This window comes from Opisthocomus hoazin, chromosome 1, assembly GCF_030867145.1.
Source record: "Opisthocomus hoazin isolate bOpiHoa1 chromosome 1, bOpiHoa1.hap1, whole genome shotgun sequence".
Lineage (NCBI taxonomy): Eukaryota > Metazoa > Chordata > Aves > Opisthocomiformes > Opisthocomidae > Opisthocomus > Opisthocomus hoazin.
The window spans coordinates 80111347-80135359 of record NC_134414.1 but is presented as its reverse complement, the minus strand read 5'-3'; the positions used below and the strand labels follow the sequence as shown (position 1 = coordinate 80135359).

General features: G+C 47.8%; 1 protein-coding gene across 2 annotated transcripts; it reads right to left on the bottom strand.

The window, feature by feature from the left end:
• Positions 1 to 10153: 10153 nt before the first annotated feature.
• Positions 10154 to 19559, bottom strand: LOC104326375 (regucalcin). 2 transcript variants are annotated; one of them, XM_075439459.1, is made up of 7 exons: positions 19481 to 19559; positions 16466 to 16634; positions 15786 to 15968; positions 14485 to 14700; positions 12868 to 12999; positions 12013 to 12167; positions 10154 to 10764 (listed from the first exon to the last, which is right to left on the bottom strand). In XM_075439459.1, exons 2-7 carry the CDS (start codon positions 16629 to 16631, stop codon positions 10714 to 10716), a joined length of 903 nt encoding a protein of 300 aa, XP_075295574.1. In that variant the 5' UTR covers positions 16632 to 16634; positions 19481 to 19559; the 3' UTR covers positions 10154 to 10713. The 2 variants fall into 2 exon arrangements, with proteins under 2 accessions (XP_075295574.1, XP_009929458.1); XM_009931156.2 differs by having other exon boundaries at positions 19425 to 19515.
• Between the last annotated feature and the right edge of the window lie 4454 nt (positions 19560 to 24013).

Below are 24013 nucleotides of genomic sequence, written 5' to 3'. Positions count from 1 at the left end.
GTCCCCAGCTTGCACAAGGCCTTGGCATGATAATCACAGCTAAGTAGAAGCATTTGCACAATCTCCAGTTATTATTTAATCCAACACCTAGGGAAAAATGTCAGGCTATTGTCTTGCAAAAGAGCAGACTGATGTCAAGGGCCGTAAAATTTCTTACACGAGCTTTCTCAATGCAGGCTCAGAAAAACACAAATAAAAAAGTGACTCATATTCTTACAGCACAGCTGAGTCTCAGCCTCCGCTTCCAGAAGCACATGCGTGAGCAGGCATGTCCCTGCATATTACTGTCCCTCTTGTCTTGATTAGGCAGATTTCCTTCCAAAACAAAAGCTAACAATTTTGCTGCTACATGAGAAATGAGGGTAGGAGAGCCTGCTTCTTATTCTGCTCTTCTTTGAAACTCATCTCCAAGGGCCAGCCCACGGGCAACAGACATAGCTTCTCTTTGACACACATGCAGACTGACAGAAGTCCAAATGAAACATGGATTTCATATATTATCCCGCCATTACTCAGTAAGCCTAGAAGTCTCTGGGGAGTTTCTTAAATACACACAACACCCACCCAAGTTGTGTGTGCAGGTTCCCCCAAGGGAATGGAGAAGAATACAGATATATCCTAAACAGAAACTTCCCAAGGTTTTAGTCCTTGTGTGGGCAGGTGGCAAAGGAAAGGTCCTCATACTAGGGCAGCCAAAGCTCACATAGCCATCTCCCACTGTCATCCCTCCCTACACACACAGAGTCTTCATTTTCCTGAGGATATTAAGCTCCTGAGCAGCATTTTGATTGCTTCACCCATGAGATCTTGGCATCACGTGGAGTTTCATCTGAGGAAAACCTGGTTTGCACCTGGAAGTTGTTCCCAACGGAGGATCGGAGCCACATGACAGAGGCTGTTGTAGAGAGCAACCTCTAGAGAGCAAGTTATCCCATCCCAAACTAAAATCAGACAAACCGCAGCCTAGATATCCCCATTTCTCTCCACCAGGCTCCTTTAATGTCATGGCATTATTATTATGGCAACCAGCTTCCCTGACAGGCTGTCTCCAGGAGAGATGAAGCTCTAATCGGAACTAATTGGTCAAAGTTGCTTTAGGGTGTTGCAGTGAAGAAGTTTGCTGACAGCAGGCCAGCACTGCATGAAGAGGCATGACTGACGGTTCATATTGGATCAACACACTAAGAGACGATGTGGCAGTTCAGAACAGGCTGGTGGGCACGCAGTTGACCACTGGCCAGAGCATCTGAGAGAGATGTTGGACGTGCTTTTTCTTTACACTCTGGCTTTGTGCCAGCTGCAGAAGGACAGACAGCCAATACCTGGTTCCATCACAGAGCCTGCTGGTACAAGAGAAACCATCCAGCTTTTTTTGCGTATTTAAAAGATCTGATTGAGGGGTTTTTTTAGGAAACCAACACTCTGTGTCATTATGCCCAAGAACTGTGAATTGGTTGAAAAGTCCAGTGTTAGATTTACTGTGGCGTCGGGGTATGTCTTCACCATGAACTGATTCTGCCTCAGGTCTTGTCTCAGGTGTATCATCTGTTTGACACAGTATCAAATTCAGCATTTAAAAAGAGTTTCAGTAACAAAGAATGATGCCAACAGAGGTCAGTGCATCACCATAACTCAGTCTTTCCTAATCTTGTCTGTTAAAAGTAGGTCATCTCTTAGATCATGTGGTTTTTTTTAAATAGGGGAAGTGATTTAACAGATATTTGTAAAAGTAACATGTTTTAAAAGGAATCATCCTAGTCACTACCTTGTCCTAAGAATAATAATAAAACAATAACGAACAACAAAACTCCATACTTTTAAAGGAAAAGAAAGACTCTTTAGTGAACATAGCATTTTTTTACATTAATTCCTCCTCTGCACACAAACATTTAAAGCAGATGCTGAAAATAAATTAGAAGTATATAAAGTTACCCTGTGTGGTTTTAATTATTAGAAAGGTCACTAACGTGACAGGAAATTTACCTTATGAACTACAGCTCACCTTAGGACATTGTCTTTGCATCAACAAGGAACATGGAAATGTGCAGTTAAAATGGATAAAGCCATTTATTAAAGGAAACAGGAAGTTTACTGTGTGCCCTGTTGAGAAATTCCTAGTGATGGACTGTAGAAAACAGCAACCCTTTCTCAGTGACCTGCCTCTTAAGGAAAATCAAGAGGACATTCCTAGGACAGCCACCTCAAAACCACCCCTGGCAGCTTCGATGCCTGCATGCTGAGCAGAGATCGCCTGCACTGAAGAAGTGGTAAGGACACACTCAGAGCTGACTCACGCTACTTCCCACTCGCTCTTGTGAAAGTGGGAGCAAACAGACCTCGTTGGCATCGGCAGCGAGTGGGAGGATGATGGGGCAACAGCGGCAGCAGCAGGCAGAGGATGAAAGATGGAGTCTGCAGGGCTTGCTATCAGCCTTCCTGGGCATTAATTTTTGCATTCCCTTCTCTCAGCAATTCCACCCACTTGTTCCCATTACCAACCCCTACTGCAGTCTCCATGTTGCCAAAATGCACCAGTTGTTAGTGGAGTAGGAGGCAGCAGATGGGGCTCTGCTGGGGCTCTCCAAATCTGCTAAAGATTTCTCAAGCAATGCTGTTAGTGCCTCAGCTACCCAAGAGCAGAGATGATAGCGCTGATCTCTCTCCAGCTCTTCCAGGCAGACAGTCTTTGTGTCCTGTACCAAGTTTTCCCTAGCAGGGTGTCAACTCTTCTTGGTGTCCTTTACACCCTGCTCTCATACAAGCGGTATAATGAGCATCACATTCTGCAGAGAGGGTTATTAATCACAAAAAACCCAAAGATCCTGTTAAATAAGGGGAAACAAACTGAGCAATGACAGGCTCCAGTATCCCTTAACTGAGAGGATTCCTGTGCCAGCCTACATAAACCTCCACTTGGGAGCAGAGCTTAGAGAGGACCTCTAAGCACTGGGAAGGCTGAAGCACTGGTGAGGTCACACCTCGAATACTGTGTTCAGTTTTGGGCCCCTCACTACAACAAGGACATTGAGGGGCTGGAGCATGTTCAGAGAAGGGCAACAAGGCTGGTGAAGGGTCTGGAGAACAAGTCTTACGAGGAGCAGCTGAGGGAGCTGGGGCTGTTTAGTCTGAAGAGGAGGCTGAGGGGAGACCTTATTCCTCTCTACAACTACCTGAAAGGAGGTTGTAGTGAGGCAGGTGTTGGTCTCTTCTCCCAGTTAACTAGTGATAGGATGAGAGGCAATGGCCTCAAGTTGTGCCAGGAGATATTTAGACTGGATATTAGGAAAAATTTCTTTACTGGAAGGGTGGTCGAGCATTGGAACAGGCTGCCCAGGGAAGTGGCTGAGTCACCATCCCTGGAGGTATTTGTAAGATGTGTAGGTGTGGCACTTAGGGATGTGATGTAGTGGGACTTGACAGTGTTAGGTTAGTGATTGGACTTGATAATCTTAAGGGTGTTTTCCAACTGAAATGATTCAATGATTCTGTGAACACTGTTACTACCAGCTTCACTGACCAAAGGCACAAGCCTACACCATCACTCAGTGATCTCCCAGGTAACTTCAATTTTTTGACCAATGCCACCTACATTTGAGAAAGGAGGCCAGGTCACCAGAACATTAAGGTGGGATTCAGCTAATCCAACTCCACAGATACCTGCAGTATAGATGTATACTGATGTCTGCGCTACCTAGCTAAGACTTCTTTTGCAATCAAAGGGAGTAAATAATTAAAAGGTGCAATTCACTAGCCTCGAGTAGGCATCTAAAATCAGTCTGCAGAGTTACACCCTAGAGCTGCCTGTTTCTCTCCTCCACACAGTGAAGAATTTGTTGGTTTCGATGCAACAACCTTTAATCAAAGAACACAAACGAGCTGTCTGGAGAAGGGGAGAGAGCCCTGGACCAGGCAGGAGTCTGGCGAACAGGACAAGAGCACACAGCTGCGGCCAGTCATCCCAGGAGAACGACCCGCAGTGTTTTTGGTGATCTCACATTGGAAGACACAATTCTAGATCCCAAATTGTTCCAGGCCAGCAGAAATACAACATTCCCCAAGCCAAGATATCACAGTCAAGTTTGTCCACAGTACTCTATTACTTTTTTTTTGACAGAAAGAGTAATTTATGCTGAATCACTCAAAAAAACCCTACTGTCCTCAAAAAAAATCATGTTATATATGATCTCAAGCTAGTCATGATTTTCACTCCTTTTCTCCACAGCAGTATCCCAGGTCATGTGAAGCTTCCATCCTTGGTTTGTAGCTCCTAAGAGAAAGCAAACATCTGCTTGAGCCTTTCTGTATATGCATTGAAAAGGTAATTTTATGTCGTCACAGAACCACAGAATGGTAGGAGTTGGAAGGGACCTCTGTGGGTGATCTAGTCCAACCCCCCTGCCGAAGCAGGGTCACCTACAGCAGGCTGCACAGGACCTTGTCCAGGCAGGTCTTGAATACCTCCAGAGAAGGAGACGCCACAGCCTCCCTGGGGAGCCTATTCCAGTGCTCCGTCACCCTCAGAGTAAAGAAGTTCTTCCTCGTGTTCAGATGGAACTTCCTGTGCTTCAATTTGTGCCCATTGCCCCTTGTCCTGTCGCTGGACACCACTGAAAAGAGTCTGGCCCCATCCTCCTGACACCCACCCTTGAGATATTCATAAGCATTTATAAGGTCCCCTCTCAGCCCCCTCATACTTCCAGTGATTGTGGCTGTACTGGCTTTCCTGAGTTCCCATCACATGAGCAAGTCCAAGCTGCTCCAGAGAAGCATGTGCAAGTGCTGGGGCAGGAGAGGGTAGAAAGAATGCTGAAATGGGATCCAGGTACAGGCACGAAGGATGGCATAAGGCAGGACTGGTCAAAGTTAGTCTGCCCTTTCCCTGTCACACAGCATCTGGCAAGTCATTCAAGAGATACCTCAAAACCCATGCATAAGCCTTTACAGATGGGGAAGAGCAGGAGAAAAAAGGCCACTGGTCAGGCTTGCTAGCAGGAACTGATAGTGCTTGTAACATGGAAAGCTTCTGGGTCCATATAGACCCCCATTTTCCTAGAGTAAAGTTAAATACTCTCAGACCAAAGAATGCTTCACATGATGCCCGGCATCCCAAAACAGAAACCAGCCCAACACCTTGTAATACAGGCAAGGCTCCCCTGATGTGCTCCAGACCAAACTCACAGTCTCTGGCTTTCTTGTAGCTGACCTGTCACTGCTCCAAACCCTTAATGTGATCATGTCACCCCAATGGCACTGATGTGGGGATAACTCCATCATCCTCCACAGTCCCACACTCTGCACTGACACTCCTTACCACATTAGATACAAGTGGGTTCGCTGTGGACCAGCCCAGGTGTTTGGGTCTGAGGTGTTTTAAAAAAGAGGGAAGGTCTTTGCAAAAAGTATGGGAGAGGGCAGTTCAGCCTTTCACCCACCACAATCTCACTTTGGATACAAGAAACTACGAGCAGGCAAGGAAAAACCTGCAGAGGATGGAGCAAGCATCTTCAGTTTCCTCTGCATTGTAAGTGTCCCTCCAGGTACAATTTTTCCAGTTCAAGTTTTTCTTCCAATTTATGGAGCTCACCTTCCCGTCACTTCCCTTTTCCCACACCTGCCAGAAATCTGTCCTTCTCCTCTCTGTACCTTCACATTTCTCTTCATCATCACCTCAGTTTCTATGTTAAGTCTCACCTCTGATAGCTCTTTCTCTTTCCCTTCATCTTGAAATCCTTCCAGTGTATCCATGCTGTGCTATCAGCAATTTCCAGAAGATAACACACTTTTGACAGGGCATTCACCCATATCTTCTCTTCCCTGACATGACATGGGTACTGCTAAACACAGAGTTAAATACTTTCTTCCTTAAGAAGACAGCAGCTGAGGAGGATGAGGGTCTTCCACCCCCTCAGAGGTTATCACTGACTGCATTTACAGCTCACGTGAGTCTTATTTTGGTGCAGAAGGAGCACCTGACATCAACACCAACTGTTTCTTTGACTTTTGGGTTGTCAATACTGCAACATGCAACACAAAAAAACTCAGTAAACCAGAACTTTAAGCAGCTTAAGCAATCTACAATCTCAGACAAAATAAATTAATCTACAGCTATTTTAACCCTTTAGCCATTCTTTTGCAGACACCCAATTCCTGCTCATACACCTCCCAAGGAGATGCCTCCTGCTCCTGCAGCCATTTTCCCAGTCAGGCCCATCTGCTGACTACAGTCACGCCACAGTAGTCCTGTTAGTAGTTCATAGGGCAAGTGGCTTCCCATTTCCCAAGAGTATTCTCTTGTGAACAGAGGTTCAAAGTTCAATGTCTCTCCTTTATAGGCTGTGCATTATTACCCTCTGAAATCTCAGTCCACATTGACACAGAGAGATAACAGCAAGAAGACAGCAAAGATCTGGATTCAGAGTTATGTTTGTAAGTTTGACACTGGTGTGAGTATGGCGCACGATAGCGTCAAGGTAAAATCAAAAAACTATGCAAAGCCAAGTGATTTCAGCAGGGCAGCTACAGCTTCGTTCTGCCAGGGTATCTATCCACAGTAGGTAGCACTCAGTGAACTTTTTGTTTGAAGCCAGCTACTTTGTGTCTGTCCCCTCTTTCACTAGCAAAAAGACCATCTTTAGAGTTTCTCTTTAAAATGAGGTAGATAATTGGAACAATAAACAGATAAACAAAGATTGCTAGTAAATTGATTATGTCTCCTTATCCAGAATTAAGAAAAGTTTTTACATCTTCTCTCCTGCCCAGAGTCCAAGGCACAGCAGTAAAAGCCGGTGGAGTGAATCCTACGTCCCGGTATTTGCCAGTTCCGGGGCTGTGACAGCACGTGGGTGCAGCACCAATGCCAGCACAGCTGTGATGTTTAACCAGCTTCATTCACGTCCTAGCTGCACTTGTGAATATTTGGAAAACCTCAGTTTTGATTTCGTAGGTTGTCTCAAAGACATATCTTTTTCAGGAAGGCAAGAAAAGGCAGTGAGGTTGTCCCAAAAGGGCTAGGAAACACAAGGACCAAAATCTTCCCAGTTGGCAGCCTATTCCCAACACACACAAACACATGCAAGAGAAGCAAGATTTATCCAGCCTGGTACAGGTCAAATATAGTAGTGTACGTTAAACATAGTAAATACTTAGAAAAGCTTGTAAAAGGCAGGATGTACAGAGCAATCCCTGGCAAGGGAAGCCAGCTCTCATCAGTCTCTGTGATGAGAGAGATCCCAAAGTGCACAGACCTTGGAGTCTGAGAGCGGCATGCACAGTATCTCCCTTTAGAGACGGGGGAAGGAGTAGCTGGAGAATTACAAACCAGCAAGCCTGGCTTGCATGCCTGGAGAAGCTCTAGAAAAAAAACTATGAGAGTCTTAAGGATTTTTCAAGAGCAAATTGTTTGAAAACAAACTACTTTCCTTTTATGGCAGAGCAAATAGCCTAGTGGATAGGCAAATTTGCAAGTAATTGGGTATTTTTTATTAAGTATCTGCACACACTCCCCACTTTTTTTTTTAATTAAAAGTTAGGACACTTGACTTGCCTCCAGACATTCTGCCTTCACACTCCTCTCCAGACTGAGCAAACAGGAAATCTTGCGTAATTGACAATGTTCCTTATACCAGTTTGGCATTGACATGGTGCCAGAGGGCATTTAACACCTTTGCTCTTAAGAACCTAGCAGCTTAATTACTATTGGAATTACGACTAGGGGAAAAAACAACAGCCTGGCTGTTGAGCAAACATTAGAATGAGCTGAACATTTTATTTCTCAAGCAAGGTGTCTTTGTGCAGCTGTATGTACTCCCCTCCCTTCCAGGGCAAGGTAGGAGTGAAGCAGAGTGATGGGTCAAAGGCTTTTATCCTGTTTTACCAATTATCTGGTCAAGTAGTGCAGGAGCAAAGTGCTTGCTAATGGCCTAAATAAATCATCCAGAATAGGTGTCCAAAAAGTACCTAATGTGGGCGTTACAGTAGACTTCAGGTAACCACATTGAAATAAAGCGCTTTGGAAAATCCTGTTCAATGGCCAAATATATTCAATCGTGCTTAGGGAATGAAGCTCCCTTCTTGGTCCTCTGGATCCCAAATTTCTTTCTGGACTGTGGCCCAATTCAACTCGAGGGGCCAAATATACCACCTACTTCCCCCATCACCCTTCAATATTAGTAGGACATTGCCCTGGGACATGTGGCTTGAACTGCCCTCTGCCTGGTCAGAGTGCAGAACTAGATGTCCTGCTTGTCGGCAGGCCAGAAGGCTACGATAAAGAGTTGGGCATTATGGATATTTCAAAAAGGAAGAAATCAACCCAGCTTGGTTCTTTCAAAAGTGCTGGGAGGGACCCCTTGCCAGGAGAGGGATGCTGGTTCCGAAAAAAACAGCTGCTTCTAGGGGCAATCTGCATACAGCCCCACGGAAACTGTGTTTAATGTTTCTGAATGGCTAACCACAGTTTCTCTGTTTCTCCATGCATGGAGATTATCCTCGTCAGGCACCAAGTACTTACTCGCTGCTCATAGTGTCTGAGGGCTAACTCAAGTCTTTGAACAGTAGTGGTAGAAAGGTCAAATACCTCAACAAAAGACACTGAAACTCCTGGTCTGGTAAATGCTGAGTATTATTGACCTCCTTGTAACATCACAAAGGGTCAGCATGAGGGATCTGAAGATGTATTATGTGCTGTGTATCTTTCCAGGCAGTAAAAAGATAGCAAATTCAATGAGAAGACTGGATTTCGCTGGATATCTACATGTCTTAAGCATTCTCAAATAATTAAAGTAAACCTTTCCCTAGAAAATAACTACAGAAATACAAGCAAAAGACGGGTTAAAAAGAGTTGATTCAATGAAGAGTTGTTGCATGTGCACTGAGATTGAGTAGATCCCCACAGAGCTGTATCCCCCAAGGGGACTGAAGCTGCTGTCCCAGCTTGGACCAAAAGGATCTCAGTATTTCAGTGAATCCAGCATAGTCTTGGGTCATTATTTAAATAGCCTCTAAAAATACACTTTGACATAGTGCCTTCTCTACTGCTGTGCTGTACTCAGCTCCTGCTCACTGGGAAATGATCTGAAGGTCGTGGAGTTGTAGGTGTCAAGGACAGTCTTGCTGGGTCCCAGGTTTGCACAAAGCCGGGAAACACTGAGAGACCCCCTCCACAGCACTCTCTGTTTTTACACAGGCTCACCTCTCAGCATTGTTCAAAGTGAACTTCTCCTACATGTAAGATGCTATTTCTGCCCTGTCTGCAGGCCATGCAGGAGAAGCAGCAGGAAGAGGTGGGCAACTTTTCCACTTCCATTGCTCACCTGCTCAGTTTGGCCAGGTTTTGGACAGGACCTAGCTCACTGTAGGTGTGCTGAAGCCTTCTGGGGAAACACCAAATTCAAGAGTCAGCCTTGGTGTAGTCATTGGTGTGGGAGAAAAACCTGCACAGTTTGGGCAAAGGGAGAAACGTCGATAGGCCAGAATTTCCCTCCCAGAGAAGAAAGAGGAGGTGAGGGTAATGCAGCAAGAAACTCGAGCAGATGTATACAGCATTGAAGGCAGGAACAAAGACTTCAAACTCAATACTGAGCAATATGGACCACAAAGAGACAGAAGAAAGCTGACAACAAATGAGATTAAGTTCAGAGAGTAAACTCAGAAGAAAGAGAAAAAGATGAAAGGAAAAAGAGAGGAGAGGAGAGGAGAGGAGAGGAGAGGAGAGGAGAGGAGAGGAGAGGAGAGGAGAGGAGAGGAGAGGAGAGGAGAGGAGAGGAGAGGAGAGGAGAGGAGAGGAGAGGAGAGGAGAGGAGAGGAGAGGAGAGGAGAGGGAAAGGAAATTTAAAGGCGAAAAGGAGAAAAAGACTTGAAACAGGAAAGGAAGAGAGAAGTCATGCGTGCAACAAGAAGGTGAAGCCATATATGCAATAAGAAGATACAGAAAGCAAAGGGAAGTCCATGTGTCTATATGTAAATACAACCCCTGACAGGATGACTCTATGGATCACTGGTTTTCAGTATCACAGGCCATCCTGGTAGCTCACAGCCTGTTTGTACTCTGACCGTGTGTTGTCGCTCAGCATTTTCATGGTAATATCTGAATGCAGAAGAAAAAAAAGTCCATAAGCGTATTTTAAATATGGTTGCATAGTTTATTTTCAACAGCATAAATGGTGTCCTAAGGACAAGACAGAAGAATTCATGACAACGCAAATGGAAACAGGCTAGCAAGGATGTAGAAATGGAGTCTGGATACTATGAGTAAGTCTGATCACCAAGAAAACACCTCATGAGGAGTTCCACAGCAGAGCAGTCCAGTTCAAGTCTCAGTCTTAAAATGTTTATTAACATCTGCCATATCGTTGCTGGTGCATCGCTGTAACATGAAAAGACAAAACAGGAGTCTGATTCTGCTTCGAGAACCGCAGACTTGAAAATCCAGAGCTGGTCGTGAGAAAGTTCATCAAAACTAAGCTCAAGCTTGAAGAGGTTTATGGAAAGTCACAAAAGCTATCAAGGTGTAGCACACCTAACTTCACCTCTCTAACCTATTGCATTATGCCATGGGCCCATAGAACAAGGAATGTCTTCAATTCCAAACAAGCACGCTTTTAATTGTGGATTTAGAAATCCTCACAGAGGTGAATTCCGCAGTTCCTTGGACTTCTTCCTGTCAGAATTACTATAAGATGCAAGCATTTATTCTTTGTTATCTAGCATCAATGTTCAAGCAGCATAGAAATTCTGTGGGATCCCTTTCACGCCCAGGCCTGTTATCTGTTTGAAAAAATAAAAAAGAAAAGAAAGGAAAAAGGTAAATCTCCATCTGAGTACAACATTTGAATGTTGTACAAGAAATATTGTAGCAACCTACCCCTACTTCAAGAGGAGCCAAAAAAGAGTCATTACATGGAGTTCTTTACAACCCTTTAAGATTAAATTCTCTAAGATTATCAAGCACCTCTCAATAATTTTGCCAATTTGCACATTATCTGTGTGCCCTTACATGTGGTCCTTATCTCTGTATTAACCAAACAAGTCACAGCAACTTGTAACGCGCTTTGCCCATGCAAGACAAATGTGAGTTTGGAAAATATCAATTCCCTTCTAGAACTGGAGAACTGAGGAAGAGAGATAGAATAGGCAAGGATCAAAATTATCTTTTGGTGTTTAACTCTTCTGTGGGCTCTTAAACTCCGCTGCTTGAGAAATCTATCAGTTCTTGGCCATGGGAAATCTGTTCCAAACATTCAACTACAAGGTCTCAGATCCCAGATTAGTTTCCCATCCCTCCTGGAACATGTCTTCATCCTATTGCCAAACTGCTAATACAGGTTGGTTTATTCCATTTCCCTTCATTTACAACCCTTCCCTTTCATGTTACGGTCAACTTTCAGAGAATGATGGCAATTGCTGTTTTCAGAACTGCATTTTATTTTCCTGATGTAGTTTTTACTAATGGACTAAAAAATGATGCGAGAAACAAGTTTTGGGTTCAAGAGCCCTGGACAAAAATGTGGATTATTAGTTACTCCAAACATAGCACCCACTTTTAACAGACTAAAAAAAATACCAAAATTTTGGGATTGGGATGCAAAGCTTTGCCCTGGTGATCTTATTTAATTTTTAAAGGAGCAATCTGTGTTGTAAATATTTACATACCGTGGTACAATTAAAAAACGAGAATCAAAGGAGCAAAATTTCCAAACCTGATGAAAGTATAGTAAGATACAGGAGCAAGATCCAATTCCTTACAGTGTGTCACAGAATATGCTATACAGGGCAGCCGGATACCAATTTTGGCTAACCAAGATATCAACATTATTACTAGAAATTTCTCCACACCTTCTTTCCAAATGCATGAGCAGCTGTGCAAAAGCAGCTGTGCCTGGCCAGGGGACAAGCAACATATCTGGACCAGCACATCAGGCGAGTGGGATAAGCGAGGGCAGCTGGGGAGCACCTCACTCTCCGAGCGCAAGGCTTGGCAGGTCTGACGTATAAACAGAAATAAAATCTGCTCACCTTGAAAATCTCCCCCGCATGAGGTTCCTTGGCTAAGGTGGTCTCATCCAGTCCATCGTATGCAGAAGTCACGTACATTTCTGAGTAGTCTTTTCCACCGAAGCAACAAGAGGTGATCCTCGGAGTAGGCAGCCTCACAGTTTGGATTCTTTTTCCTGGGAAAAAATATGTTATTGTTTCAGAATGTCCATTTTCTAGGAAGCATGAAAATGTGAATGTACTATTGGTGCACATGGGGCAGCTGTGGCATTTACTCAAAAGGCATCTCCCCTTCAGACAGGAGATATCCTAAAGGACAATTTGTGGGGAAATTAAATTCTTTCATCTGCCTCATCTCTAACCATTTTTCAGCCTCTCCCTATATCTGCGAGGCCTAGTTTCCTTTTCTCAAAATGAAACAATAAAGTCTGTGAAGCCAGGAAGGGCAGAGGCACCCGGGCCTGGGGTGGCTGTCATTCCCTAACAGCATTTCACAGTGAAACATTTCAATGCTGAGAATTTTTTTCTTTTTTAATTGTAGGTTTATTATGTTTCTTGCAACAGCTATGCAGTGCTTTGCTTGCTTTTTTTTTTTAATTTTTTTCTTCCCCAGAGTGGCATCATTACGAAGGGGTGTGCTGCATCAGCAGACCGTGGGAGCAGGGGCACGCGATGCTGGGAGGCAGCACGGGGAGCAGCGCTCTCCACGTGATCGGGGCCCGGACCAGCGACGCTCATGGCAACCCATGGGTCAGAGATGGGCGGTAAGCGACACCCTCTTCCCTCCCCTTCAAACCGTTCCTCCTGGCTGCCTTTCCTTTCGTGTCTGGGGCACGTAGGTGGCACTCAGTATGGATGTGCTGGTGGAGGCCTTACCTGTCTCTGGGTCTATACGAATGACTCTCCCGCCATCAATACAGGCCACCCAGAGCTTCCCTTCTGCGTCAATGCACATCCCGTCGGGCATTTGCTCCTCCTTTTCTAGATGGTACAAAACTCTGGGGCAGGCTGCAGGGAGAGTTACGAAGCCAGTGTTACGTGGGCTGATACCAGTTCTGTGTCAGATCGCAGTCTAACATCTTCTGCACTCTTGGAAACAGAGAAGTTCGTTTTCTGTGACAAAGACGTGCTGCAAAATTTGTATCACACCTGCATTTGCAGATACGTTAAAAGCTTAACTTGGCATAGCAGGAGCAATCCCCCAGTAGAGCCATTGTGGTTTGGGATTGCACTGAGTTAAGGCTCCTGTTATTTTACCAAAGAAGGGAACAAAATGCCGCTGTCCCTGTTGTTAACCCGCTAGCTGACCGCCACACCGCGACTGCCGCAAGCGCAGTAACTTTTCCTGGGCTTTCATTGCTCATGGCAGCCTGGATGTCTTTCTATGAGCAACACATCACGTAAGCAATGACTTGAATTTAAATGGTGGTAATGAACAATCTTTCATGCGTAAAGATTAAGAACTTTACTTATTTTAACGGCCAAGCAAGGCAGCAATTTTGACTAAGCCTGGACACCAGCCGCTAGCCGTTGGGGCTGCAGTGTGGGCAGGTCACCGGGCACAGGCACAGACCACGGAGCGGTGGCCACGGGCAGCAGTCTGCCCGCCCTGACCCAGCCCCTGTGGCTGTTACACCACCCAGAAAGAGACAGTCACTGGCATAAAGCCAAGGCCTGGAAACTCAAACTCATTACAGTTTTGTATTTGGGGGAGAAAAAGTAGCACCAAATCTTCTTTAAAAATCTTTTCTCCTAAAATCTGTAGGAACAGATTTTCTCAGCAAAATGAAATCTGAGTAACTGTAATTATTTGTACAAATTTCACCCATGATTACACAAAGTCCACACTGATTTGAGTGCAAAGGCAGCTCAGTGATTTAAATTCCCATGGAGTGTAACGGGTTGACACAGCACAAAAATATTTCACAGAGTTTTGAGATGAGGTTACATCCATTTTGCTCACACTTTTTGCAGATATCATAATAAAAAATGTTTGTCTAGAAAATGAATTTAAGTGAAATTTACCAAACATCTAAAAGCAATTTTAATTTTAGAACTGGGAAACTTCAGTCACAATGATAACTTGATCCTTTAAATGCATTTCTGTGATGTACATGCATGCACCATTCTGTATTTGTTATTTATGGAGCTAGTACAATTGCAGCATTCCAGTAGATGGCACTCAAGAATAAATAGCATCCTGTACGGTAATTCTCACTCTGCAGTATAAATGGCTTTTTTCCTGCAGCTCCTCGAACCGGTCTAAATATAAGCCATCTATCCAGGTGAAAGTAAGCTGAACGATTGTCAAAAGTTTGTTCACCAAATACACCTGGTCTGCAACTAAACTTGAGAAAAATCACAGTCAGCGTGCTGACAAACTGTAACCAGAAGATGTGAGAGCTGTCAAATCACTGCATATTACACGCCCAGGTCTTGCTGCAGAAAGAGCAATAGCACTACTCGTCACCGAATTTAGAAAAGCACGTGTACCGATCTTTCCAGTGTGCACATCATAGCTGAAGGCATGCACAGCGTGTTCCAGGCTGTCGATGTGAAAGAAGGTCCTGTGGTCCAGGGACCAGTCCAGACCGTTGGAGATGTCCAGCTGGTCTAACTGTTTTATTACCGAGTGGTCGGGGAAAAGGGTGTAGAGAGCGCCTTGCTGCCTGGCTCGAACCCCCGGTGCCGTCTCTTCAGCCATCGTACCTGGCAGGGAAATGGGAGCACCAGTTAGAAAGCAGAAGCTTGATCAAAATACTCCTCTAAGTGTTACTAAGAGGTTCTAGGGAGAAAGGGACTAACTAGGTCCCATCAGGCTGATAAGAAGGAAGATAAGGAGCCAGTCAGGAGCAGCTGACTCCTGTGGAGGTGATCCTGGCCAACGAGGATGGGAAGCACTTGAGCATGGCATTTATGCCTTCTTTCAACTGTGATCGACTGTCTCTGTTAGCCTCTCCTTTTAGAAGACCTCATGAGCTTGTTCTGCAACGGCTGTCCAAAAGCCCTATTGAAAGCATTGATCCACCATGAACAGCTAGGGACAGGTGTGCAAATCACATTTTTCTCCCTTATTCTTGCCCTTAAATCTAGTGACACATCAGCCCTCGAGCCTCACCACGAGACAAATGAATTTCCTGATTTTTGGCAAATTTGAAATAAGAAGAATTTGGCTGGCGAAACAAACACAGAGCCATTTGCACTCCCATTAGTCACTCTCCACTTCCAGCGTGGATTGCTGTGCTTGGCTCGTCATTTAATGGGAGGAGAACAGGCGCAAGGGGAATCCTGGCTGTATTGCAACCAGTGGCAAAAGTCCCTCTTGCCTTGAAGAGGCCAAGGATCTCTCCCCACATCCCTGTTTCCCACAGGCTGACCGGGGTAGGCTGTACGTGAACGGTGCCAGCCACAGCTCATCTTCTGCTCTAGGAGCTGCATCCTCCTCTACACCTCCGGAAACCTTCCCACCTGCATGAGCCCTTCACCACCTTTCCACCTCCCATGTAGGCAGATGTTTAATAAACACCGTCTGCCAAGTAGAAGGGGAGCCTTCCTGCCGGACAGCCCTTGTCCACAGCCTCTGTCCTCATTTAGGTCAGAGGATGCGGGGTCCCTTGTCCTCCTCCATTGGGCAGGAACCAAGCAGAGCATTCACGAGACAGCTCATGCTTCTGACGGTGGTTTTTGTGGGGAACTAAAGAGAGGAATCGAGAACACATAACAAAATACACTATATAAAATACACTGCAATTAGTTTCTCTTTGCTCCGGGGGAAATTTCTGCCAGGAACTTACCAGCGAAAAACCTCCCCTTTGGATCCACTTTCCCATCATTGAACCTGTTGTTGGGTTTATCCTGCTCGACCTCAAGGATGGTGGTTACTGTCTGAGTGTCCCAGTCCAGAAAGGCAAACCTGGTCCCCAGGGCGATGACGTAGCCCCCGCACTGCCGCAATGCCACCGAGCCAACGCGGGCATCTGTGGGTGAGAGGAAGTGAGAGACAGCAGGTAGCTCCGGGGCCACCAGACAACCCTACCCCTCCCCACCACACCTCAGGCATCTGGGCTTGATTGCAACATTCCTGACCCAGGAAAGGCAGAGGTGATGCTAAGATCCTTCTCCCCTGGGATCGTTAGCACATCTCACTGGCTCTGTGTTCTCCAGATCTTTCCACATTCTGGGCAGACACAGCCATTGGGACTCTACCTTTTTCTCTGCAGGTCCCAAATGAAACATGCCTTCCTGAGGCTTTGCAAGAGCAACCTGTGCATGGCCCTCCACACCTGAGCAAGGTCCCCTCTGCTTGGCTGTCTCAGGCCACGCCATGCTCAGCAACATGTCATGGGAGGATCAGAGGGTGTGTGGCCCCATAGAAAGAAGGGAGACCACCATGGTCCGGGACTCCTGCCAGGAGGGATGGACAGGGGTGGACAGAGAAGACTGCCAAGATGAAGCTGTGAGTACAGATTCTTACCCACAGACACACTCTGCACCTCGTTGGTGAGTGGGCTCCAGCGGCAAACTTTCTGTGAGTTAATGTCTACATAGACGAGTGCAGTCTCCCTTTCTTCCCAGACCGGGCACTCTCCCATCCTGTTCTTCTCCTTCACGACAGATTCGATTTTGATGGAGGAGGACATGGTCTGCGGGGAAGAGGGTCAATAACAGATTTCATGAAAAGCTCTCATTGTGTGAATTTTTCACACCTACAGTGCTTAAAAGCAGGGTTTGTAAATGGTAAAGCCCTCCAAATCCCACATGACAGAGTAATTTAGGAGGTTCCTGTGACATTCCCATGGCTTCACAGCTAGAACTGAGCTCAAGGTACCACGGCTTCTCCTTAGCAAACCTTTCCTAGACGGGAGTCTTTAAACCAGAGCCGCTGATGAGGCAACTGCCTCCAGGCAAGGCAGTGCTGGGAACATGGCCCTGAGCCGGGACCAAGCTGTCGGCTGGGGACCGGTGATCCCAAGGGTCCCCCAGACTCTGAGGAGGGACTGGCAGGCAACAGCACCAATGGGTCAGAAGCTTCTTTGTGGAAAAACAAGGCTGTGCCTGATTAACACCTTGCTCCGTCGGAAGATGTATACGTGCCCATAACACCGACTGTGGTTTGCCACTGGGGCCACTGCAGACCAAGGGCCTGTTCCCACACCAAGTCAGTGTGAATATGCAAGCAGCGGGGAAGGCTCCTGCCTTTGAAACCCTGCTGCTTTGTTTTCGCTCCAACCGTTTCACCTTCATCGGCCCCCTCGCTGCCCCAGCCAGGGCTCCAACCCCTGCCGCAGACTCCAAATTTCACCCTGTGCCAGGCTGTGGGGTCTAATTACCCCGGTCACTGCTTCGAGGGCAAAGCCGCCTACGAAGCTCTCGTCCCGGGTGCCTGCTCCTGCCGGGGGTGTTCATGCCCCGGCTGCTCCGTGCCCCATCCCCATTGCAGCAGGGCGCCCGCAGGGACACCGGCACTCAGCCATCACCCCGGCACAGGGTGCCCAGTCACTCACATTTGCGTCCAGAGCCCCTTGATGTCCCCCAAAAGAGGTAGCTCAGCACCTGGGCCTGCCCTGCCCCTGCTGGGATGTGGGACCGGAGCAATAACCTCTGCCGTTCAGCTCTTACAAAAGAAAGGGGCCTCCTCGCTGCCTCAGTCACCGCTAATGGAGACAACGACAACAACGATGCTGCTGCACCCGCCGGCCTCAGCACATTTTTTCCACAGATCGGAGAGATATTTCTTGGGAGGCAGCCAGTCCCTGACATAACTCTATTCCTACGGATTACTGTCTTCAAGCAGGCATTGTTTCTGAGTAGGTGATAAGGTTTACACATAATTAATTAGCACTAATATGCTTCAAAGTACGTGGGAAGAGCCAGTAATCACCGTGAGTAGAAATGTCAGGGCTGGGGACCAGTGAGCTTCCCTGCTCCCCGACCTCAGGCATCCATGGCAAGGAGTCACCCACCCAAGGTGAGGTCCAAACCACCCATGTATCAAATTTATCCTTCTCCCTTCCAAGAAAAATGGCCATGAGAGGCTGGGTAGTGAGCTGCTCCACACAGGCAAACAGCATCGGTCTAAAGCGTAAATGCCACCCCACAAGGAGTACGCCATCATGCCGTCGCCAGCTGTGTCGCGAGGCGCAGGCAGCGGGGAAACCAACCTGGCTGCACCGGCTGCCTGCTCACCCCTCTGATGTCCCCCACGTCCCCGATGCTGCAGGAACATGCCCTGTCCCACCGAGCCTCCATGCATGTCCGCCTTCCCCAGCCTCTGCGTCTCTCCCCTCCACCAAAGAAACACCTTCCACATGTCCCTCCAGCTGGGTTGTTTTTTTTTCAAAGAGCTGAATATTATGGCTTGAATTTCCCCCCTGGTTTTAAGAAGGTGGCAACTTGAAGAGAAGTTTTGTGCCTTGCCGGACGAGGTTTCGCTAATTTTGACAAGCAGCTGAAAACGGAAGCTTTTAGCAGGAAGGGTCGTCCAACCCTAAAGGCAGCGCTGCCCTCCGAAAGAGCCCCACAAGCTGGCAGGGATGCAGCCCCCCACGGCCCCTGTCCCAGGGGTCCACCTCCTGCCATGCCCTCCCTGCCGGCACCCCATGGAGCTATGTGGCAGCAGCATTTCACAGAATACAGCATCTCAGAGGGAAAAATGAGGAAATGACCCCCAAAAGCCTTGTTCAAAGCATCACTCCCCAGGCACCCTGCCATCTGGCACCTTTTTCTGCAGCACCTCGTACCCTGCTTGTCGCAGCACTGACCCATCATAGATGGGTGTGCAGGGGAAAAAGGAGCACCTCCAAGCAAAAAGCACCAAATCCTGCCATATTCTCCCCAGACAAAGTCACTGAGGATAACAACACACGTTCACCCTGCCTATATCCTCTCTGCAACATCTTGGCGTTTCAGCCTCCTGGACTCGTGCCTAAACCCCTCACGGAGAACAAGGGGCTGACAAGGGTCACTGAAACATTTTCCAAGTGAAACTGTTTAAGGTTATCAGACATTGGAGAGGTAAGAAAAATTTCCTGGTAGGAATGCAAAACTAATGTAAAAACATCCAGCCTGCTGTCAAGAACAAAACCCTTTTCTGGCAGCTATTTGAAAACAGCCTTTCTAACCCCCAGTCCCCATCCCTTTTCAAACGATCTTCACAAAAGTCGGTCATTTCAGCACCCCTCAGATACAGGTAAAATACAAATTAATGACTGGCCTTAAAAGAGCTCTTTGCTATTTTCTCCCTCTCTCCCCGGTGCAAGCACATATAATTTAATTTTTAATTTCAAGCCGAAGCCTTGAATAAGCAGGCAGACAGTTAAAGCTTTTAATGCGCATACAGCGAAACAACCGCCTGTGTAAACCGAGGCATTTTTAAGCACCCTTTTCCCTCAGTCGAACGGCTGAACATTTACACCCAGCCGGAGAACACCTACGCCGAACTCCGCAGTTCATCACAAGGAGACACCCGCTGAGGAAAACATTGCGAGACCTGGCTTGATGTCTCTTTTCCAGCTCTGCTCCCACGAAACCGGCTGCTGTTTTCGGCGACGATTAAAAATGTGCAACAGCTGATGTTATCTGCGCCCAGCAGGTAACCTTTCACGTTTCGGATTCAGTCAGCAGTCACATGAGGCGCGGACCAAAGCCCTGCCGAACGGTCTGGCTGGTGGTGCCAGCAGCAGAGCATGTGATAGGGGAAAAACCCTTGCTCAGTGTTTTTCTCCTGTTGTGAGCACAGGAGAGGGAAGCTGAGAAACTGCACCGTTCGGTCGCCCCGAGGGCTAGCCCAGTCGTCCCGAATCTAGGGGCGAATGGACGTATTGGGTGTTGAAAAGGGGAGGTTAATAAAAGATGCAGGGGAGGGTTTCGCCGTACACGTCAGTTTGAACGATAAGGAAAAGAAAAACATCCTTGCAATTAAGGCATATTAGCGTTATTAAGACTTGGCTCCTGTTCCCAGCTGCGCCACAACCTTCTCCTGTGCGAAGTCACCTGCTCTCCTCGCAGAGCTCCTCACCTCCGACGTGCAAAGCCCGATCCCCGCCGCGGCAGAGAGCGGTGGGCTGCTGCCCACAGCACGCCCGGGGAAGGGCTCTGCCCAGGGAGCCTCCGCCATGGCTGCCACGGACGCTGCGGGGTGGTGAGATCTGGCTTGGCTTTTCAGACTTTCGCTGTTTTTTTCCTTGGCACCTGCCATTCTTTTGTCTGCGGGAGGCGAGGGAGTAAGATACCAAGCGCCTTCTCCCACCCAGCCCCGCTCCGCGGAGCGAGCGGCTGGTCCAGCGAGGCGGGGACGTGGGCAGGCTTGCCCTGGGGACAGAGTCCAAGCCGGGCAGCCGGGCAGAGCCACTACCAGCGTTTCGGTGACGGGGCACCTCCCCGGGCCCAGCCCGCTGCAGTAAGCGGGGAAAAAATAACATTTCCAAGTCAAACTCCTGCCAAGGTCGCTGTGTTGGCAGCAAAGTGGCTGTGGGTGCCTGGAGGACCCTTCTCAGCCCTCCTTGGCCTCCCAGCCCCAGTCGTTGGCTCCATCGCATTTCAGCACGAACCCTCGGTCTCTGCTTGCTCTCATAACATTTTTCACATTACTCTCTGCTTTCCTTCTTTTAACCTAAAAGATAACTTTGAAGGGAAGTTCATGCAGAACAATATGCTTTTTTTTTTTTCCCCAGCATTTTCAGCTGGAAGACGTATTTGAACAGAAAATTCTGGTTTACGATCATTTAAACCACTTTCATATAAAAACAAAAGCCACTGATTCTCAGGTGCATAAAAAAAAAAAAAAGAGTAATCTTTTTTTCTGCTAAACATTTCCCAAAGCATTTTTTCTAAAGGAATCTCGGTGGAGAAAATCACATTTCCCATTCAGCTCTTTTCTTCTGGTGACATGACCGACTTCCTCAGCACAGGCACAGTAAAACCAAGTCGGGCAGAGGGACGAAGCATTCACCTCGCCGCAATGAAAAATAAAAAGCGTGTGCTGCTTTCCTGGCGAGGATCATCAGCGGCGCTAGGCGGGACAGCAGCTAGGAAAACGCTACCGGAGCACATCTCTCTGATTTACTTGGGTGGCTGCAATGCTCTGGCGATGCCCCCACCGTGTTTTGCACCATCTCATATTCCTACCCCACCGACTCCTAGACCACCAGCGCAAACATGAGATCTCCCACCCTCAGCATGCCATTTCAACCCCTGCTCCGTGCCTACCTTTCCAGAGGTCGGTCCCTTTAGGAGGAGACACATCTCAAAGGCTTTGTGTACACTGCTGATGAGCGGTGCAACCCCGCAGCAGCAGGTGCGTGTAGTTGTTCCTAGCCAGCCAGCTATTCTTTTAACTATTTCCACTACGTAAAGAGCCCGATCCCACCGTGTAACTTTGTTTCTAACGTTGCTGGGTTGCGAAGCAGAAGTTTAAAGTAGAGTTGGCAAAGGCAGCCACACGCCACTGTACCTCTGGCTGATGCCCCACCGCAGTGTCTCCTGCTGGGGTGGCTTCCTCTCTCCCACTGCTTTGGTCTCCTCTCATGCAACTCTCATCTCCTTTTTTTACAGTCCCTATTTTTTATCAACATAGTGTAGCTGGGAGAGCGTATCAAGGCATCAGCACACCACATATATTCATGTGGTATTTAAATAACTGTATTTGTCTTTTGTTACCTACAGGCATGCGTTCAGGCGATAGCTCTGAGTTTGTTACTACGGCTTTGCAAACATTCTGTAAATCCGTCACTCGCCCCTTTTTCGCAACTCCCCAAATCACACTTCTGTCATTACTCCCCTTGAGGGTCCTCTCATTACTCTAGAAACTCAACTTTGCGTATAATGCGATTGTCCCGATCTCGTCACTCTTCACCCAGACAGAGTCGTCCTCTGCAGCTGTCTGCCTCTTGGAGACGACAGCGGACGTGGTTAGAGTTAATGCAGACGCAGTTCCTAAAAACCCCAGGCAGGCGCGGGTGCAGCTACTCACCCCGGCGATACCCCACTCGACAGCGCTGTCCAAAAGTGACGCCAAGGCTTTTCCTCCTGTGGCTTCGCCCTTTTGTAGGAAGGGCCTGGTCCCTCCCCGCTGCTTGAGGTGGGAAGAACGGGAGCTCCCCGGGCAGACAGTGCTGCCTGCTTTTAATTCAGCAGAGCCACTTCACCAGCAGAGGATTACTTGAGTTTTCTCCAGCTTGGTTGGGAATAAATACACTTCACCTATGACTATAGATTTTGGTCACGAGGGTGAAGAAGCCCTTCAGGGCACAGCAGCTGCTTCTCCTGATACAGCCTTTCCTAGGACTGGGCTCTTGCTCAACCCTAATGAAAATCAGTGCAAGTCTTTGATCAAAGAGGGGAGCACCACTAATAAGCGAGGGATTAAACAAAAGGGAGGAAGCCTTCCTAATTGAGGGAACTGGCAACCGCTCAGCTGGGGGTTGCTGGATCCGGCGCTCCGTCATGGGACTCGAAGTCAAAACACGCCGGCAGCGCCTGTCTGGGCTCCTCGGGGCTGGGGCGCGGGGAGCAGCTACGGCCTCCGCACCGGAGGCTGGGGCCAGGCGCGCGCTCCAGGGCATTTCGGCAGCGCTAAAAACATGGCTGTCCTGGCAGAGGTGGCTCTTCCTGCTCCCGTGATGCCCGTGAAACCAGCGTGACGGAGCCCATATATTTTTATGGTAAAAGCCGGTGGCATTTATTCGTAAAATCTCTACAGCAGCTTATTTTACCTGCTCCTGCTCCCACTCACACAGACACGCGAGCCCCAGGCGTCTGCCCAGGGCCACCCAGGCACCGCACGGAGGAGGAGCAGCTCCAGGAGCCAAGTCCTCTCTCTGTCTCCTGGGTGCCTCTGGGCCGGCGGTGACAAGCCAGTCTCTGGCCAGATCTTTCACGCCCATACGAGCTGTTGCTGTTACCTTTCTAGCACAGCAACAACAAGAAGAAAAGGGATGGGTAGGTGCCCTCTACTGCGCTGGCAATGGCCCTGCTGCCATGGTGGCGGGGTGAGGGTGAGCGCAGGTACAAAACCCCACGGTGCAGGAACCTCTGCAACACGACCGTGGGACTAGAGGGAGCTTATCTGCGTTTATGGCTGCCTATTTTCCGCTGCATCTCGGAACGTCCATTAGCGATCAGCCACGGCAGCTCCACAGCACGGTTCCCGAGCTGCAGTTATCGCCGGGTTCATGACTTCAGCAAGATCAGAGTCCTAAATTTGCCACATTCACCGTCTCCCTCAACTCCAACACTTTCCCTCGGCCGTGGTTAGAGAGCCTCACACAGCAGGACAGGGACGGGAGCTGTTGCACCTGCAGGTGGAGGTGACAGACACGGGACCACACAACACACCGAGAACAAAGCCTGTTTAAAAGCCACCCGGGCTCCACCACAGTCGTTTCCGCACAGACAGGCCTGAAGTCACCAGCAAAAAGAGCCAGTCCAAGAATAAGCTTGCCATCTACAACAGGTGCTGCAAAGGAACAACAGTAAAACTTCCTTTCCCTGCATGTTCGGAGAAGCAGCGGCCATTTGGGCACGCAGGGCCCTCCTGCCTCCCTGGCTGCTCGGGGCGGTGGGTACAGCAGGAGGGACGCGCAGGTGCCGGCTTCTTCCAAACACAAACGGCCAGGAACGCCCGAGGCCTTCCTGTCATCACAGATCGTCCCAGAATGGGCTGAGATCTTCAGAGGATGGATAAAGAGAGGGTTCTGGATCCTAAAAGTTTGAGTTTATATTTAACAAAATGAGCAACATCATCACATGCACTGGGGAGAGATGGTGATCAGCTCCAACCGATCAGAGCTGATTTAAGCACAAGCACAGCTGAGGCCTTAGACACAGAGACAGGTATTAATGTTCCGGGTGTTTAGAAGATCATGGGATAAATGAAGTTCCAGTTAAAGCAGCGGTAAGACGACAAACGGGTATTTTTTGACGAACTTGGAAAATATGTAAAAGAGAGACATTACAAATAGTTTAATCGATATAGCATAAGTTGCAAATGAGACGGGAGAATGAACAATAAGAAGAAAAGATA

Coding starts and splice junctions, on each gene's coding strand:
- LOC104326375 (XM_075439459.1), bottom strand. CDS start 16,631: ATGTCCTCCTCCATCAAAATCGAATCTGTCGTGAAGGAGAAGAACAGG. Junction 13,000..14,484: donor TGTGCACACTGGAAAGATCG/GTACACGTGCTT, acceptor CTCTCCCTGCAG/CCTGCCCCAGAGTTTTGTAC. Junction 12,168..12,867: donor TCGTATAGACCCAGAGACAG/GTAAGGCCTCCA, acceptor ATTTTTTCCCAG/GAAAAAGAATCCAAACTGTG.